Source organism: Stylophora pistillata, chromosome 4 (genome assembly GCF_964205215.1).
Source record: "Stylophora pistillata chromosome 4, jaStyPist1.2, whole genome shotgun sequence".
NCBI classification, from domain to species: domain Eukaryota; kingdom Metazoa; phylum Cnidaria; class Anthozoa; order Scleractinia; family Pocilloporidae; genus Stylophora; species Stylophora pistillata.
Genome location: NC_142522.1, coordinates 40,816,929 through 40,833,142, shown reverse-complemented (window position 1 = coordinate 40,833,142; position 16,214 = coordinate 40,816,929). Strand labels below are relative to the sequence as shown.

At 38.3% G+C, this 16,214-nt stretch overlaps 3 protein-coding genes across 3 annotated transcripts; all 3 read left to right on the top strand.

The window, feature by feature from the left end:
• Positions 1–657: 657 nt before the first annotated feature.
• On the top strand, positions 658–7,028 carry LOC111340545 (glutamate receptor ionotropic, NMDA 1-like). The gene is made up of 6 exons (XM_022947403.2): positions 658–2,072; positions 2,711–3,209; positions 3,326–3,455; positions 3,556–4,627; positions 5,303–5,466; positions 5,758–7,028. Exons 1-6 carry the CDS (start codon positions 1,674–1,676, stop codon positions 6,347–6,349), a joined length of 2,856 nt encoding a protein of 951 aa, XP_022803138.2. The 5' UTR covers positions 658–1,673; the 3' UTR covers positions 6,350–7,028.
• Positions 7,029–7,954: 926 nt separating this feature from the next.
• Positions 7,955–12,265, top strand: LOC111340541 (kelch-like protein 20). The gene is made up of 3 exons (XM_022947399.2): positions 7,955–9,331; positions 9,837–10,132; positions 10,778–12,265. Exons 1-3 carry the CDS (start codon positions 8,151–8,153, stop codon positions 11,071–11,073), a joined length of 1,773 nt encoding a protein of 590 aa, XP_022803134.2. The 5' UTR covers positions 7,955–8,150; the 3' UTR covers positions 11,074–12,265.
• A 176-nt stretch (positions 12,266–12,441) lies between these two features.
• On the top strand, positions 12,442–16,104 carry LOC111340544 (small ribosomal subunit protein uS13). Its single transcript, XM_022947402.2, has 6 exons — positions 12,442–12,479; positions 13,030–13,128; positions 14,170–14,256; positions 14,880–14,981; positions 15,380–15,471; positions 15,979–16,104. The coding sequence occupies exons 1-6, from the start codon at positions 12,477–12,479 to the stop codon at positions 16,055–16,057; spliced, it is 462 nt and encodes a 153-aa protein (XP_022803137.2). The 5' UTR covers positions 12,442–12,476; the 3' UTR covers positions 16,058–16,104.
• The last annotated feature ends 110 nt before the right edge of the window (positions 16,105–16,214 follow it).

Below are 16,214 nucleotides of genomic sequence, written 5' to 3'. Positions count from 1 at the left end.
TTTTTGGCCGTTTTACGGCGAACAGTTGGCCTCATTCTTTTCTTAGTCCCTCTTAAAATTGTGTTTTCTTTGAACTGGGAATTAAAACTTGCTGGGGATAGATAGATATCACATCTTACGAATTCTATGATTACTTTATCGTTATCATAGTTTGGTTTACGAGAAAAACTAATGTTATTCATTACCCTGTAGAAAAATATGAAATGACAAGAGATTATAAATGACTACTGTCATTTCTTTTAATATTCCTTTTTCCTTGTATTGTCACTTCATGATCATATTTAACTCACTAATTTGCAATACGGCAATGTTCTGTTGTTGTGATAAAATAGAATAAACCCTGTTGTTGTCTTTGTTGATTGGTTTTCCTTTCAACATGCGTCAGTCATTTGAAGCTGTAACGACTCCAATCCATTCCCTAAATTCTTCACATTCAAAGAGGGAATTTGATGTTACAAACCTCCGCTTCTCGGTAGCCGCGGTGAGTGACATGTTATTGTTTGTTCCCCATCAATCTATGGCCCATGGGTTTCGTGTTAGGGCCATAACTTGGTCCAACTTACAATATGGACCTCAAACTCGGTAGATATGAGCTATATGGATCCTTCCAGAGCCTGATTAAGTGTAGAAACGATAAAGCTTGAAAATACCCAGACTATGCATCAGTGGAGGAAAGATTCACATCAGAAAACCATGTACATCCTCTCGTGCACTCTCTACTTTCCTACAGCCGCATTCACCTCTAATCTCCTGACAGCAAATTATAATCAGAAAAAATAATCACGAGAGGATGAAACGAAGCCATTGTGTTTCTTTGTCTATCCCTGATAAAAAGTTTTTGAGAAATTGTGATAAAAATTCATCCCTCATAGCGAGGTACCCTACGCAAGACAGTCTTTTCCACAGGGGGCTTTTTCGATGTTTTCCAGTTGGTGGGAAACACCTCCGGGAGCCGAGAGAGACAAATCAATGAGGGCGATAATACATGATAATAAACGGATATAGTTTCTTTTCTATTGTTTCAGTACAAAAATGTTGTGATCCAGGGCGAGAATGGAGTATGCATTGGTAAAATGAAGACTGCGGCTAGGCTCAATGTACGTGTTTATGCTAACCCTTGCGCGACGATTGTTTTAAATTGAGTTCTATCACTTGATAAACACCCTGCTAATAACGTTAACATTTCTCCACTGGAGACAAGTTACGCACCTGTCGAAAATAAGCAAGATTTAATTTTGTTTGCAAAAATGACAGTTATTTGTTAGAACATGTTAGAAGTCTTACATTTTTATTTAACAAATTCGCTTTGTTTATGTCAGGACATGATAAGGAATAAATTCCTGTAAGGTTTTCTTTTTCTTTTTTTTTTTTTTTTCACTACCGCAACTCAAAAACCGCAAATTGCCTTCGGTTAACCGACATAATTTCATGATTTGTGCCTACCTACGTGGGCTACATTGAACCAAACCGTTCAGATCCTACCGTGCACTCTGGAAGAATCAGCGAGCACAAGTATATAGAGTACGAATTTATCCAGAACAATTTCATGAAAGCTTAACTAATGAGCTCTTCATGGAAGTAAGCTCAGTAATTTCATTGCAGGTTCAGCGCGGATAGTGCATCTTATCATCTTGTGCCACATCAAATACTCACTGCAAAATACGTCTTCAGTGATGTTCTACAAATATTCGACGATTCTTTTTGCTACAGCTTACAGCCTGGTACTATCTTTACACGCTGGTACATCTGCACAGCCACATACAACCATTAAGTTGGGTTTTGTCACTGATGTATCTTCAAATACAAACTGGACTGAAATTTTTCACGATGCTTTAAAAGTACACGACAAGCTTCCGCAAAAAGTAAAGTTTGAATTTGTAGCTGTCTCTAAAACAGAGGTGAATTCTTTTGGAGACATTTTAGATACTTTTTGTCATGAGCTACTTCCACGAAGAGTTCAAGCAATTTTTCTTGCGACCAAAAATTCAATGGCTTACGAGTTCACAAAATTGTTGGCGGGTTTCCCCTACCTAATGTTTGGTACAAACAGAGATCCGGTATTTGAGAATCAGGTAAGTTGAATCAAATGTCCGCAAGGCGAATAAAAATCAATAAAAGTTGGTTAATCAATGGCGTTTAATTCCAGCAGGATACTTTATTTACCACTTGGAAATTTTTACTTGTATTACTTCCATGCAGTTCTGGTACAAAAGAAAGTAATTGAATTTAAACGATATCATACCTCGGCCGGGGCCTTCGAAATTCAGTGCAACTTATGATTTCTTTAAAAGTGGGTGTTTTGAAGTGAATAAGCATTACCTATTGGTCTTCATAGCACTGTTCAGAAAGATCAACCTTAGATGATTTTTTGTGCGACCTTAAACGTGGCATTTAGGGTGGTTTTTCTCAAACCTGGTTTAACCTTGTTAACATGAACGACCTGAAAAGTTTTCTGTTGAAAGTGACGTCGTTTCTGTTGAAGCCCTATAAACATTGACAGCCACTGCCGTCTTGCTTTTTATGATCGGCGTAAACGAAGCGAGTTCTCATCTTCAAGAAAGTAAACGAAAGAGGAATGCACCTATATGTCAATGCTTACAAAGTCAGATAATACATTTACTTATTTTCATCATTCCATGACATAAATAAATTTTTCGTTGTGATTTATTAGCATACATTATACATACTGAACTTTTTTCTCATCCATTAGGAGGTGTTTCATAACTACAAATATCTTCAACCTACCATAACCCATCAATCTAAAGCAATTCAAGCCATATTAGACACTCTACGAGTTAAAAAATATTCTATCATATATGAAATGCACACAGGATACGAAAAGCTAGCATTTGATATTATTTCACTGGACACAAAGCGGACTGGCAATGTCTTCGAGACTCCGATCTCGTCCAAGGAAAATTGTAATGATGATGACGACGACACTACATTTGTGGTACAAATCACTGAAGTATTAACCAAGATCAAAACCCAAGAAATCAAAGTGCTCGTTTTGGCCTGTGGGGAACAGTTGGTCAAGACTGCTTTTGAGACTGCAATAAAGCTGGGGATGGTCTCCGAAGATTTTCTTTGGATTGGAACGGAAGCAGTCGTTCAAGCCTTAAACGTTACATATGATCGGCAACAGAGAATACCGATTGGTATTTTAAACTTTGTTGGAGTTAAACTTAACATGTCGGAAGAAACAATAGGTAGGGAAAATTTAAAACTCTTAATCGGCACAGATTCCTCGTAGATAGCTCCACTAGGTGCGCACAAGGAAAAATAAATTTAGATATTAATATTATTGTTAATATTTATTGAACAGCATTGAAAGCACTACATATTCTTGCTTCTTCGATACAAGTTGACTCCAATGATTCAACGCCGGTTTTTTCACCCCCAAATGGATCATGTTATGGTGTGCATCGGTGGACCTCTCTAAAAAAGTTGACAAGGTAAGCTTTAAAGAGAGATGGCTCACATAGGCTACTGAGTTAATAAGGTATTCAGAAAATTCGACATTTTTAAATTCATATATTTATGATCTTTTCACAGTCGTTGTGGACAAACAAGCCAAAGTTTTACGTTAAATCAACAAGTTTTCAGCGATACTTACGACATTTTGAAGCTAGAAACTAATTCTGTGTTAAGGCATTCCTGGAGGAAAATTGCAACATATCAAACTACAGGAAGCTTTCAGTTTGAAGAAAACTTTCTTCCGAAATTTAATCACAAACCTGGCGTTGTATCTAAGAGTCTTCGAATTGTTGGTATCGAACACGGTCAGTATCTTTATAAGGTTGGCGACGTGATAGGCTGCACCGAACATGGAGAGCACTGCACGAGAGAAAAATTACGGCACAATTCACTTCAGCCAAATTGCGAAATAGGAGTTCCCTGCTACGAATACTCCAACATCTCGAGCAACAGTTCAAATCCGCTGCGCGTCTTCTGCGTATCTGGTCTAATGATAGACTTACTGGACTTGATACAGAGCAAGCTAAGCTTCTCCTATGAATTGTACCTCGTGCCTGATGGAAAGTACGGGGCTATAGATGATGCTACAGGGCTGTGGAATGGTATGATTGGAGAAGTGTTGTACGGTAAAGCAGACATGGCATTAGGTACTATCACGATCAACGCACAACGCAGCAAAGTAGTAGATTTTACTACTCCTTACGGCGAAGTTGGAATTGGGATGGTTATTGCCAACGGTGTTTCTGCAAAACCTTTGATAACGATGGAGTTTCTCGCACCGTTTGGAACAAGTTTATGGTTTGCAATCTTGTTATCCATTCTAACAATTTTTCTCGCCTTGTGGTTCTTGGACCGAAAAACAAGTGGTTTTTACATCAATAACAGTAGTTGTTTCTCGAAAAGAGCAATCACAGAAAGCTTAAATGATAAAGAAAGTATAACGTTGTTAGAGAGTATGTCCTACACGTGGAGCACACTTGTACACGTGTCAGCGGGAAGTGGTTTTCCAAGAAGCTTGAGTGCGCGTTTAGTGGCCATCTTCTTTGCGTTTGCCATGATAATCCTGAGCAGCACATATACAGCAAATCTGGCCGCTAATAAGGTAAAAGATGACGCTGAACCGCCAGTAACAGGAATATACGACGAAAAGGTACAATAAAATCAAAAGCTTAATGCTTACTAATCTGAAAGAGGAGGGATGTGAAAACCAAAAACGCGATGGAGACAATCAAGGGAAGAACGAGCAGAACACTTGTGAAAGAGAAAAGAGATGGAAGATTGAGTTATAGGACCCCTTCCCATCTCCTACCTTTGCTTGCCCAGTTGCGTTTTAGTCCCACTTTTCCTCTTCCTTAAAACCTTTACACCCTATCTTCGGTATACATGTTCTCCATGCTGTCCTCTGTACTTTTCTCAAGGTACCTTTATGGAGCATTTTTCTAACAATCAAAGCGCTAGCTTCTCTAGTCGGTGATCATTTCCTTTATTCTCTCAACCTTAATGTTTGATTCAGGGGTGATATTGTAAAGAGAAATTAGATTTTAGTCACCCATAAGGATCTAAAGTGTAAGCCGTAAAGTTAATGGTTGTAACAGTAAGCACAAACCCTCATGTGCAAAGGAATACCTAAGAATTAACCTTATCTCACGCTTTTCGTCAGTTTTGAATGGTGCCTCAGTCTTAAGGTATATGAGGAGGTACGCGGTTTCCTTTCTTTTCTAAAGCAAAGGACTGTAGCAAATTCGTGTGAACTAAACAATGATTTGACTTCAATGTCTTACTCAGATATACTGAATCCTCTTAATTTTTTTCTCTCCTTTGACAGATGATTAACCCTCCTTCGGGTTTCCACTTTGGAACGCTGAAGTCGAGCAGCACTGAAGCCTACTTCAAGTTTAATCGAGATCCGCGCATGCGTAAAATCTACGATAACATGAAGGATTATAACGTGGAAAATGTACAGGATGGGGTGGAAAAAGTTAAATCTGGGTGAGAGTTCCATATTCCGTTACATTTGATGTACTTCAGAAGAGTCTAAAGGAAATGAAGCTTGATTCGGACGATTTCCAGTTGCAGTATTTAATGCAAGTACTTCTGTAAATGGAACTTAAGAAGCTCGCAACCATAGAGCGCTTATTAGCCAAAAAAGTAAGAATGATAAGCAACTGGAAATCAATTAAGAGGAAATGACACCAATTTATCCGAAGTTGCTAAGGTTCCTGTAGAAGGACCCAGCGTCCATCTAATAAATCCTAATGTTACCTGCACTCCTGCCTACAGGGAATTTTCAGTTTACATCGACGACCACCCGTATCTGGAGCATATGGTCTCTTCACAACACGACTGCTCTCTGAGAATTGTGGGAGAGTCTTTTGGGATCTCTGGATATGGACTGGTACTAGCAAAAGATTCCACTTGGACCCAGGCATTCTCAAGCAGGATACTTCAACTGAGCGACGAAAATGCGTTGTCTGTTCTCTGGAATAAGTGGTTAGTGCGAAAGTGTTTGAAAAAGGAAGACTTTGAGAGAGCACCACACAGATTATCTATGTATGATTATAACGGCGTTTTCGTCCTTGTTGCTGCTGGTATATTCGTATCAGTTTTATTTGTGGGCATAGAGCGTAAGATCGCTTCCTATCAAGCAAGAAGGAAAATAATCGCAGAAGAATCAGAAAGAAGTGAAGACCACACCTTTTCTTCCACAACTCCGAGAGAGAACAGTGATATGCAAAGCAGTGTTATGGATGGGTCATCGCCACCCAGTTTTACTCCTTCGACAACATATTCAAACTCTGAATTACAGCTTGAAAGATGCGATGACCACCAACAGCAAGAAATAAATAGGTTTAAGTTTAATTCAGTTTGTTAGCCGATAGAACTCTAGGCGGATGAAAATATAGAAATATCAGCCACTTTCGTTAAAACAGTACAATAGAATCTCGGACAGCGGCCACCTGCACCTGCAGCGGCCATTTTGTGTTGGCCTGGCAGACACTCTCGGCTTAGTTAGCCTGTTAACAATAGTCACCCTTTAATTCTAAACCACAACGTGCTGCAACATCTGCTCGGCGCCCAAAATAGCCCCGCCTCCGCAACGACCAATTGATCACCGACTGACTAGCGAACAAAGCAAAAACGTGTAACGATGCAACTCTCCAAACATACAACATTTGTCACGTTTATTTTTCTAACGAGAAAGTGCTACCTACCCGCATGGAACGAACTTTTTACTCACTAATAGGTTTACTTACTCGTTTCATCGTGTCAGCATTTTTCTTCTGAACACCATTTTTTTTTCTAGCTATTTATTGTTAGATTAGGTTATATTTCGTGTTTAATGCTACAACAAATACATAATACATTCTAAACAAAAGAGGGGCCAGTTTTGAAAACAATAAGTGTCAATAGCTCCTCTACCTCCCGCTATTTTCTTCTGTCTCCAAGATGGTTCAACCACAGTCAATGGCAGTGATTCAGACTGTCTGTGTTCAATTCACTCAAAATGTATTACATGTAAAAAGCCATTAAATTGCATGGTTTTACCCTGATCTTCTCTGATGAAGCATGTTGTATGTTTGACAGGGAAGTCTGAGTGTTCTGACAGGTGGAAACTTACCATTTTCCTCAGATTGTAGTCTCGAAAATAACAGTGTAAACTAAGCGATTAAAATCGGCTTCGGCACATTTGAGAATTTAGCAAACTTGAAGTCGGTTGGTTATCTGATACACCAGTACACTTTGACTTTAACGGTTTACTGACCTTAGAAAAATTGAACCTGAAATTCAAACTGAAACCGCATTTGCCTCCAGAAAATGTGTATTGAGAAAAAAGGAAAGCAACCATGCAAAGGAATTGTAAACTGATAAGAAAGGGTGATACTGTTTCTCTCAGTCGATACCAAATTTAGATAAGAGGGAAATTAGTAGCCACGCGTATTATGATTTTCGTGTGGGTTTTATATTTAGCAAAAGTGTGACATCTCTTCATGTTTAGCAGCTTAAAGAAATCTTAATTTTCACCACAAGACCTTCTTATATTATGAGACACGTTTCTCCTCAATACGAAAAGCATCGGAAAAATTGTTCATCCGCTTTTCAACACTGCCATTTTTTTTTCTCCCACCAATGAATAAAAAGTGGATAAATCCGTTTGCCTGCAACACAGGAACAGGAAAACGAAATGCGAATTACGTTCTTCCGTTCCAAACTTTTTGCCGTTCTCGAAGAAAGAAATTAAACACAATTTTCCACGGTTAGGATAAACGAAAAACAAGAGGTACGAGAAGAATTCGAATTTCGTTTTCCTCAGAGCGTAGAAATTCGAAAAATTAGACTAAAAATCAGATTAATTTCTTTTACGAAGAAAAGAAATTTCGTCAGTTGTAACAGCGCGAAAGAGAAGACACGAATGCCTTATCTTGTTCGGATAGTGACGTAAGCTGTGCAAGCTTTTCCCCGTGACACCATTCGGAAGGCCAGGTTACATAGTAATAGCAAGTTATATTTGGATTGTTGGAAGATTTTGTTTTGATGGAAAAGGCAATAAATGTGTGCCTAAGTTTGCCAAATTTATGCAGTCAAATGTATTGAATCACACAGCTAACGAACAGACTTGGCATTTTAAGCGGCGATGATTGGTTTCAAAGGAAAACACTGAGAAAACCGCAGCTATGGAGATGGGATTGCCATTTCTCGCTGGAAGTCCATTAAAATCTTCCTCCCAATTCAACAGACCAAGGATGAGACATATTTCAGATCGCCATCCTAAACAGCTTCTGGACACATTAGACTCTCTACGGCAATGCAAAGAATTATGTGATGTTGTAATAAAGGCTGGTAGCAAAACTCTCTTTGCTCATCGAGTGATTTTGGCGGCGTGCAGTCCGTATTTTAAAGCAATGTTCACTGGCGAAATGGCGGAAAGTCGAAAAAAAGAAGTAACAATTCAAGATGTCGATGAAACAGCTATGGAACTCCTGGTTGATTTTGCATACAGTGCTGAGATTACTGTTGAAGAAGGCAACGTTCAAGCCCTCCTTCCTGCCGCTTGTTTGCTTCAAATCTCAGAAATTCAGGAAATATGCTGTGAGTTCTTAAAACGCCAGCTAGATCCTTCGAATTGCCTCGGTATCAGAGCTTTCGCTGATACTCACTCTTGCCGCGAACTGTTGCGCATCGCCGACATTTTTACTCATCATAACTTTCAAGAAGTCATAGAAAGTGAGGAGTTCTTGCTTTTACCGGTAACACAATTATTGAATATTCTGTCTAGCGACGAACTTAACATTCGTTCAGAAGAACAGGTTTTCACAGCAGTTGTTAATTGGGTCAAATACAGCGTCTCAGAGAGGCGATGCCACCTTTCACAGGTCCTACAACACGTTAGGCTACCGCTTCTGGGCCCCAAATTCTTAGTTGGTGTTGTTGGTACTGATCCTTTGGTAAAAAGTGATGAATCATGTAGAGATCTTGTGGATGAAGCTAAGAACTATCTTCTTCTACCAGAGCAAAGGTTGCTTATGCAAGGACCACGGACCAGACCTCGAAAACCAACTAAATGCACCGAAGTATTGTTTGCAGTGGGAGGGTGGTGTAGTGGGGATGCCATCAGTAGTGTTGAACGCTATGAACCGCAGACAAATGACTGGAAAATGGTCGCCACCATGAGTAAGCGACGTTGTGGTGTGGGTGTGGCTGTCTTAGACAATTTACTGTATGCTGTTGGAGGACATGATGGTAGTAGCTATCTCAATAGTGTTGAAAGGTATGACCCCAAAACAAACCAATGGAGCAGTGATGTTTCACCAACTTGCACATGTCGCACTAGTGTGGGTGTTGCTGTTCTTGATGGGTAAGTTGTTTGAAAGAGGAATAACATTATCTCTGGTACAAATCACATTTTATTAGATAGCAAATATAATAAAAATTTCTATGCTGGTAAATAAATATAATAAATATAAAGGTTCAGGTATTGAAACCAAGTCGAATGGAAGCAACTGCTCTTACTACAGCACTATATGTACAAATTTTGGATATTTCTGACCATAAAAAGAGAAATGCAAAGGACTTGAAGTACAATTGTTTATCCCACTTGCTTACTTAAGTACCTTGGATGATTCTGCTGTCATATGGAAACTGAGCACATTTAGATTCATGAATGTGAGGTGAACAACCATGATAAGTACACTTGACAGACTGCCTACCATTGGCACTTGATCTGGTGACTCTTGAGTTGGTTTTTTTTTTTTTGGAATTGAGTTGCAATTCTAGTTTGATTTGTACTTATTATTTTTAAGCTTGCTTGATCTGAGTGGTAAACAAGCAATAAATCACTGAATTCAAACAAAATTTTCCAGGTACATGTATGCTGTAGGAGGACAAGATGGTGTATCATGTCTGTACATTGTTGAAAAATATGACCCTCAAGATAACAGGTGGTTTCGAGTTGCATCTATGAGTTCTCGTAGACTTGGTGTTGGTGTTGCAGTACTTGATGGTTATTTGTATGCCATTGGCGGCTCTGATGGCACCTCACCCTTAAATACAGTTGAGAAGTATGATCCTAAAACTAATCGTTGGAGCCCAGTGGCACCCATGGGAACACGAAGGAAACATCTAGGGGCTGCCCTGTTTCAGGATAAACTTTATGTTGGTGAGTATCTAAAAGTTTATTTATTTGTATTATCCGGTGTTACAAAGCCAGGATGTTCATTAGGAAGTGAAGATCAAAGAATTTTCTGGCACAAGTCTCTGGCCAAGTTTCTAAAACCTGACTCAACACATATTTCAATGAAAACTGAAAAGATAGTGCATATTATGTACAATGTTATGGGGAACATGGTCCATCACTAATGGAACAATTAAAAGTGGTCATGTACACAATGTGGTCAGGTTAGCTAGCTTATTGTGAAGGGAAATGGTGTACGATTTTATTGAATAACTTCACCTGATCTTCTGTCAAAATTTTTTTGTCTAATGCGAGCGCATCATTTTTTCAATGGCCACCAAATCTCCAGAGCAATATGTACACTGTTGAATTGCTACTTGTCTCTCTTCTCAGCCTCTCATAATGAATAAAGATATGAACAATGTTACTTGATATTCTCTTGAAGATTTCATCTCAGCTGTCCTGGTCATCCCATTACTTATCAGGAAGTAAAAATGTGTCAACAGTATTAAATTCACACAGAATGAACCAGGACTGAGTCAGTGAAAACACTCTTGCAGGCTTATTATCTGCAGAATCAAGACACAATTGTATACTGGTCATTAAATGATATGTGTTTTCATTCCCTAGTCGGAGGGCGAGATGATGCAACAGAGCTTAGTAGTGCTGAATGCTATGATCCTAAAACAAACCAATGGTCGCCTGTTGTGGCAATGAACTCTCGCCGCAGTGGAGTGGGTCTGGCAGTTGTAAATGGACAACTCTTAGCTGTTGGTGGTTTTGATGGTACCACGTATCTTAAGACTATTGAAGTGTTTGATCAAGTGTCCAACCAGTGGAAGCTTTACGGAGGGATGAACTATCGCAGGCTTGGAGGAGGAGTTGGAGTTGTAAAATTACCGCTAAGTGATGCATTTGGATGTTAAAGTGAAATGGCAGAAAGAAAATGAGTTGATGTTCCTCTGTTTCTCAGGGTTGGAATTTCATCAGTTGACAGAACTGTTGAGTTTGGTTTTATAGATGCTGAAGAAGCACCCATTCAGAAATTTTTGTATCAACATTCATGTTGGTGAAGGAGAAACCAGAATAGAATGGACAGACTTTTTAAATTTGTTTACACCAGAATTTAATGAATAAAAATAAGCTGGTGTTATCCATATAGTATTTAAAACACTCTGCAGAATATTGTAATGACAAGAAGCATATCTCAAAAGGATCTCCTGTCTCACTTGTGTCAATGACAGCAGTGACAGAGACACTGATTTCTCTTTATCTGGTATTCATTTTGTTTCATGAAAATGTGCAAAGGAGAGTTTTCCTGATCAGTGTGTGTGTGTGTGTGTGTGTGTGTGTGTGTGTGTGTGTGTGTGTGTGTGTGTGTGAGTCAGTGTGTGTTTCAGTTTGTGGGAGTTTGTTAATGTTGGTGTGTCAAGGGATATTTAAAATTTTGGCCTGTGATCAAAATCATTCCTCCATTTGCATGACTCAATGTGAGGTTTCAATTAGTATTTGTCCCTACAAGAGCAAATGACTTAAAAACTTTAACTCTGACTTTTAATTTTTCTATTAGAAATGCCAATATAAACCAAAAGTTGTTGAGAAAAGTTACTAATAGTATGCAGTGTATATAATATTTTCACATAACATCAAAAAAATTTGTTTTGTTTAGTTATGTTTATTTTTTTTAAAGGCTGATAGTTTCGAAAGAAACTGTTTGGGGCTGCGTCGGTGGGAGTAACGAAATAATTTGGATATATCAACAAAGTTGAAATTTTTTTACAGTTTTTTCAATTTTCATAGGTGATGTTGGCAATAAATTCTTGCATGGAATAACAAGATTATGTCACAGAGAAAAGAAGAAAAATGAATTTAAGATCAGTGGAGCCATAAAGCAAGCTTTTTATAATGTATACTTGCAAATGAAATCTGCTTGCATTCTTCTCCTATTTGGATATTTTGGGTTTTCATCTTATTTATTATATCAATATAATTTTGATAAACTTGTAGTATTCTGATTGGGACTAACTCAAATGTAGTGTCTGTACACTTCAATTTGTCATTTAGTTTAACCAACCTCTTAACATTCTCAGTAAATAAAAAAGAACCCATTCTTTTTTATGTCATATTTCAACTTTGAGTAAAATAATTTGCACAAGGATATCTTTTGCTGAAAATATTGATACCTCTTGGATAAACTGTAGGGACACTATATATTTCCATACATGACAACCTGTATCAATGCGCCAGTTCCACTGACAATTCTCTGTGTGGGCTCAGTCAATCACAAATCCCATCATACCCTAAAGGACGTTCTCTTTCGGCTGCCATCATGGTAGGTTCAACTTTGAACTGGACAGTGTGGAAGAAATCGGCGATAATCTTTGCATCTGTGTCATCATCGGTGTTAACGTGAATTTTATTTTTGTGTCTTAAGATGTGAGAAGTGATCTCTGCTTTTATTTCGTAGATTTTCTCATTTGCAAAGTACTCAAGCGAGTTAATAAGTACAGTCGAACGTTAGGGATTTCGATTGATGAAGGTTCCTACTCTGAGTTTTTGTATTTCTCAGGCGTCGTTTTGAAATTCTGAATAATTTCGTGGTCCTTCAATTTGCTCGATATTCTGCCAATAAAAGAGCGCAATTCTGGATGTACGTTTGAATTAATGACTTCTAAACAGCAAGATTATACCTTCAAATTTCATTTGGCTGTGGAAATGTCTGAAACTCCAAGTCTGAATTTCGCGCTGTAATTCGGTGTCGTTTTATTTTCGATTCGTCAATACTAGTATCATTATTGATGTAAATGAGGATGATAAATTTTTGTAGTGATATAATTGTAACTGATTTTCAATGTCCTTACGTTACTCATTATTTCGCACAGGCCCTTGTAATTCCTGAGAAGTTTCAGCATATTTTGCGTGTACTGAACACCAACATCGATGGAAAACAAAAAATTATGTTTGCACTAACTTCCATCAAGGTTAGTGGAATAAACAGGAGAAGATGGCAAGATTTTCGTATAATCCCATTCTTCATTATGCACACAGCGCTTAGTTGAAAGAAATCAGAAGCAAAACAGATTGCCTTTAGAGAGTATGGCTTTGATTTAGAGTAGTTTGAAGCTATATGGAAATGTTTCCAAGGACTTAAATGTTCTGTATTTAGGAAAAATGTTGAATAGTGTAGAGATCTTGTTGTTTATTACAAGCTATTCGGTTAATTGGTCACTCAGTGCTTTATTCACAATTAACAAATGGTAACACCACAGCGTACACTATTGAGTTATGGATGCACGCGGGAGGTTGCTAAGCACGAAAGAAGCATAAGAGTCGCTTGAGGCAATGGCCGAGAGCGACTCTAGCTTCTTGAGTGCTTAGCAAACCTCCCAAGTGTATCCTTAACTCAATAGTGTACGCTGTGGTGTTTACCATTTGTTTTATAACATAACATTGACACATTTTAGCTAAAGAGTTCCCTTTTATTTAACAAATCTTACGTGACCAGAAAAAAAACAAGCACGCGCGGAAAACTAGTCTTTGCATATGCTCACGTCAGCAGCATACACCCATGGGCAAATGGGGGACGCTAATTTGACCAATCAGAGCATGTGCTTTACTTTGGTTATGTTATAATAATATTTGAAGAGGAGCATAAACAGAGTTACATTAGTATGGAATCATTGCGTCAGAAGCATAGTTAACTTTGAAAACCAAAAATATTCTGGGGATGGTTTTATTTCCCAAAAAACAAGCCAACTAGCCATCTTAAAACTAAACCTCTAACAACTGTGGTAATTAGTTGGGTATTAACATCATTTTTATTGTTCAGTACACAATTGATGTTGTTTGGGGAGTCATGAGCTTAACAGTATCCATAATGACTTGTGGTTTTCCTATGTTTTTTCTTAGTTTTTCCTTGTTTGTCCCTTGTGTTCCAAACATTGTGATGAAAAAAGTGACATTGTAAGATGTGCTATATTAGTATTGTGGAACAAACATAACGAAAGTTAAAATTTTTGCAGGGTGTGGGACGAAGGTATGCCAACCTTGTGTGTAAGAAGGCTGATGTTGATATGAACAAACGGGCTGGAGAGCTCACAGACGATGAGGTAGAGCTGTTATGTACAGAATTGTTGAAATTAAGTCATAGCCACAGGGTTTTAAAATTGAAAAGGGTATAAATTGTAAAGTAAGAGGAGAATGTTGTTCTAGTTTGGAAGAAATATAGGTGAGGCTGTAATTCCTTGTAATTTAACAAGATAATACTCTGTGGTAGCCAAAGAATTCTTTGTTTTCTGATATGTAGTGACATCCTGTTGCCAGAATCTTTTGTTTACTTTAAGAGTAACTGATGATGGCTTCACACTACCAGAGGTTTTCCATTATGAGGTCTCGATAGTGTATATTATCAGAAATTCATTTAGAACCCTATTACACTTCCAGTTCTGGTTTGTTTGTACCATAAATTGGTATACTCATAAATTACTGTCCAGGTAATAACTATTAAATTGCCCTACTCAGCAGTCAATGATTTATCCAGTAGGTTGTGATATTCAGCTTTCAAACAAATGTGTCCTGAACATCATTCTCATACTTTATCAAACTAAAGCGTGAACTGGACTTCCTGACTTCTGTTTAGAAGGTTGCTGTCATGAATTTTAATCAGTTGCATACAATGTATTTGCTAAGAGGTTACTGTACATGGTTAAGAGCAGCAGCTTTTTTGCTGCAGGTGGAGCGTGTGGTAACTATCATGCAGAATCCCCGTCAGTACAAGATTCCTGATTGGTTCCTTAACAGGCAGAAGGACATCAGAGATGGCAAGTACTCGCAGGTATTTGAACTGAACTGGAATTTTATGTTCAAGGTTTTTATAAGTAAAGTAAAAAGTGAAGTCTGTTTATGAGCCTAGTGGCCCATTAGGCTGGTGCTTAACTCTGATTTCTGTAGCATGAAGCGACTAGGAGTATTTGTACTCCCCCCTGGATGGGATGATAGTCCATTGCAGGGTTACCCCCAGCATTAAATTGCCGGTACCCATTTATACACCTGGGTGAAGAGAGGCACTGTGAGAGTAAAGTGTCTTGCCTAAGAACACAACACAATGTCCCAGCCAGGGCTCAAACCCGGACCACTCGTTCCAGAGTAGAGCACACTAATCATGAGGCCACCGTGCCTCCACTCAAGGCTTTTATAAAAGGGTTTTAAATGATGTAGTAATTTGTGTTTTAGATCCTTGCCAACAATCTTGAGAGCAAGCTCCGTGATGATCTGGAAAGATTAAAGAAGATCCGTGCTCATCGTGGGCTCCGTCATTATTGGGGGTATGTTTTGATTTTAGTTTTGTGGAACTCAATGTGACTACTTCTAAGAGGGGATTATCTGAGACTTAATATTTTGGCTTTCTATCCACTCCGAAATAAAAGAATCCAAAACCATAAGGGGCTCAATTGTTTTGGCATATAACTGGGCACTATGACTAAAATTTACTTGTGTTAAACACTAAAATTTCTGATGACGTCTTTTATACTTTTCATGGATTGGCAGGCGACTTGCAGATAAAATGTACACTAGTTATAAATTGATGTGTAAGCTGTACTAATGTTCCATTTACATGATATGTCCTCTAACTTTCGGGGATGGGAAGTATGCTAATCCACCCATATCCTAATCATTATCAACGTCTTAGAAATTGTCTTTTGGCTGAATGGCTGTTCCGATAGATTGACATTCACTAGTCGCAAAGTTATTTTTTTTCACGCAAATGAAATGAATTTAAAGGAAGCACTCAATTTGAAAGGCAACGAATAACAAATGTTCCTTTTTTTCAGTCTGCGTGTACGTGGTCAGCACACCAAGACTACTGGTCGCAAGGGAAGAACTGTTGGTGTGGCCAAGAAGAAGAACTAAAAGTGCAATGTTCTGTTAATTGTAATAAAGAACACTTGAATCCCCAACTTCACTTGTCTCTTTTATGTTGCATTTTTTCGTACTGACCAGAGTACACTTAACTCCATAAGTAGTTTGACTAGTCATCAAGTTTGTAATTTAAATGTTGCAGAGAGTT

Bases quoted from the DNA above. Each gene is read 5' to 3' on its own strand.
- LOC111340541 (XM_022947399.2), top strand. From the start codon at position 8,151: ATGGAGATGGGATTGCCATTTCTCGCTGGAAGTCCATTAAAATCTTCC. The intron at 9,332-9,836 runs GTAAGTTGTTTG...AAAATTTTCCAG, and splicing joins GGTGTTGCTGTTCTTGATGG to GTACATGTATGCTGTAGGAG. The intron at 10,133-10,777 runs GTGAGTATCTAA...TTCATTCCCTAG, and splicing joins TCAGGATAAACTTTATGTTG to TCGGAGGGCGAGATGATGCA.
- LOC111340544 (XM_022947402.2), top strand. The intron at 14,982-15,379 runs GTATTTGAACTG...TTTGTGTTTTAG, and splicing joins GAGATGGCAAGTACTCGCAG to ATCCTTGCCAACAATCTTGA. The intron at 15,472-15,978 runs GTATGTTTTGAT...CCTTTTTTTCAG, and splicing joins GGGCTCCGTCATTATTGGGG to TCTGCGTGTACGTGGTCAGC.
- LOC111340545 (XM_022947403.2), top strand. From the start codon at position 1,674: ATGTTCTACAAATATTCGACGATTCTTTTTGCTACAGCTTACAGCCTG. The intron at 2,073-2,710 runs GTAAGTTGAATC...CTCATCCATTAG, and splicing joins ATCCGGTATTTGAGAATCAG to GAGGTGTTTCATAACTACAA. The intron at 4,628-5,302 runs GTACAATAAAAT...CTCCTTTGACAG, and splicing joins CAGGAATATACGACGAAAAG to ATGATTAACCCTCCTTCGGG.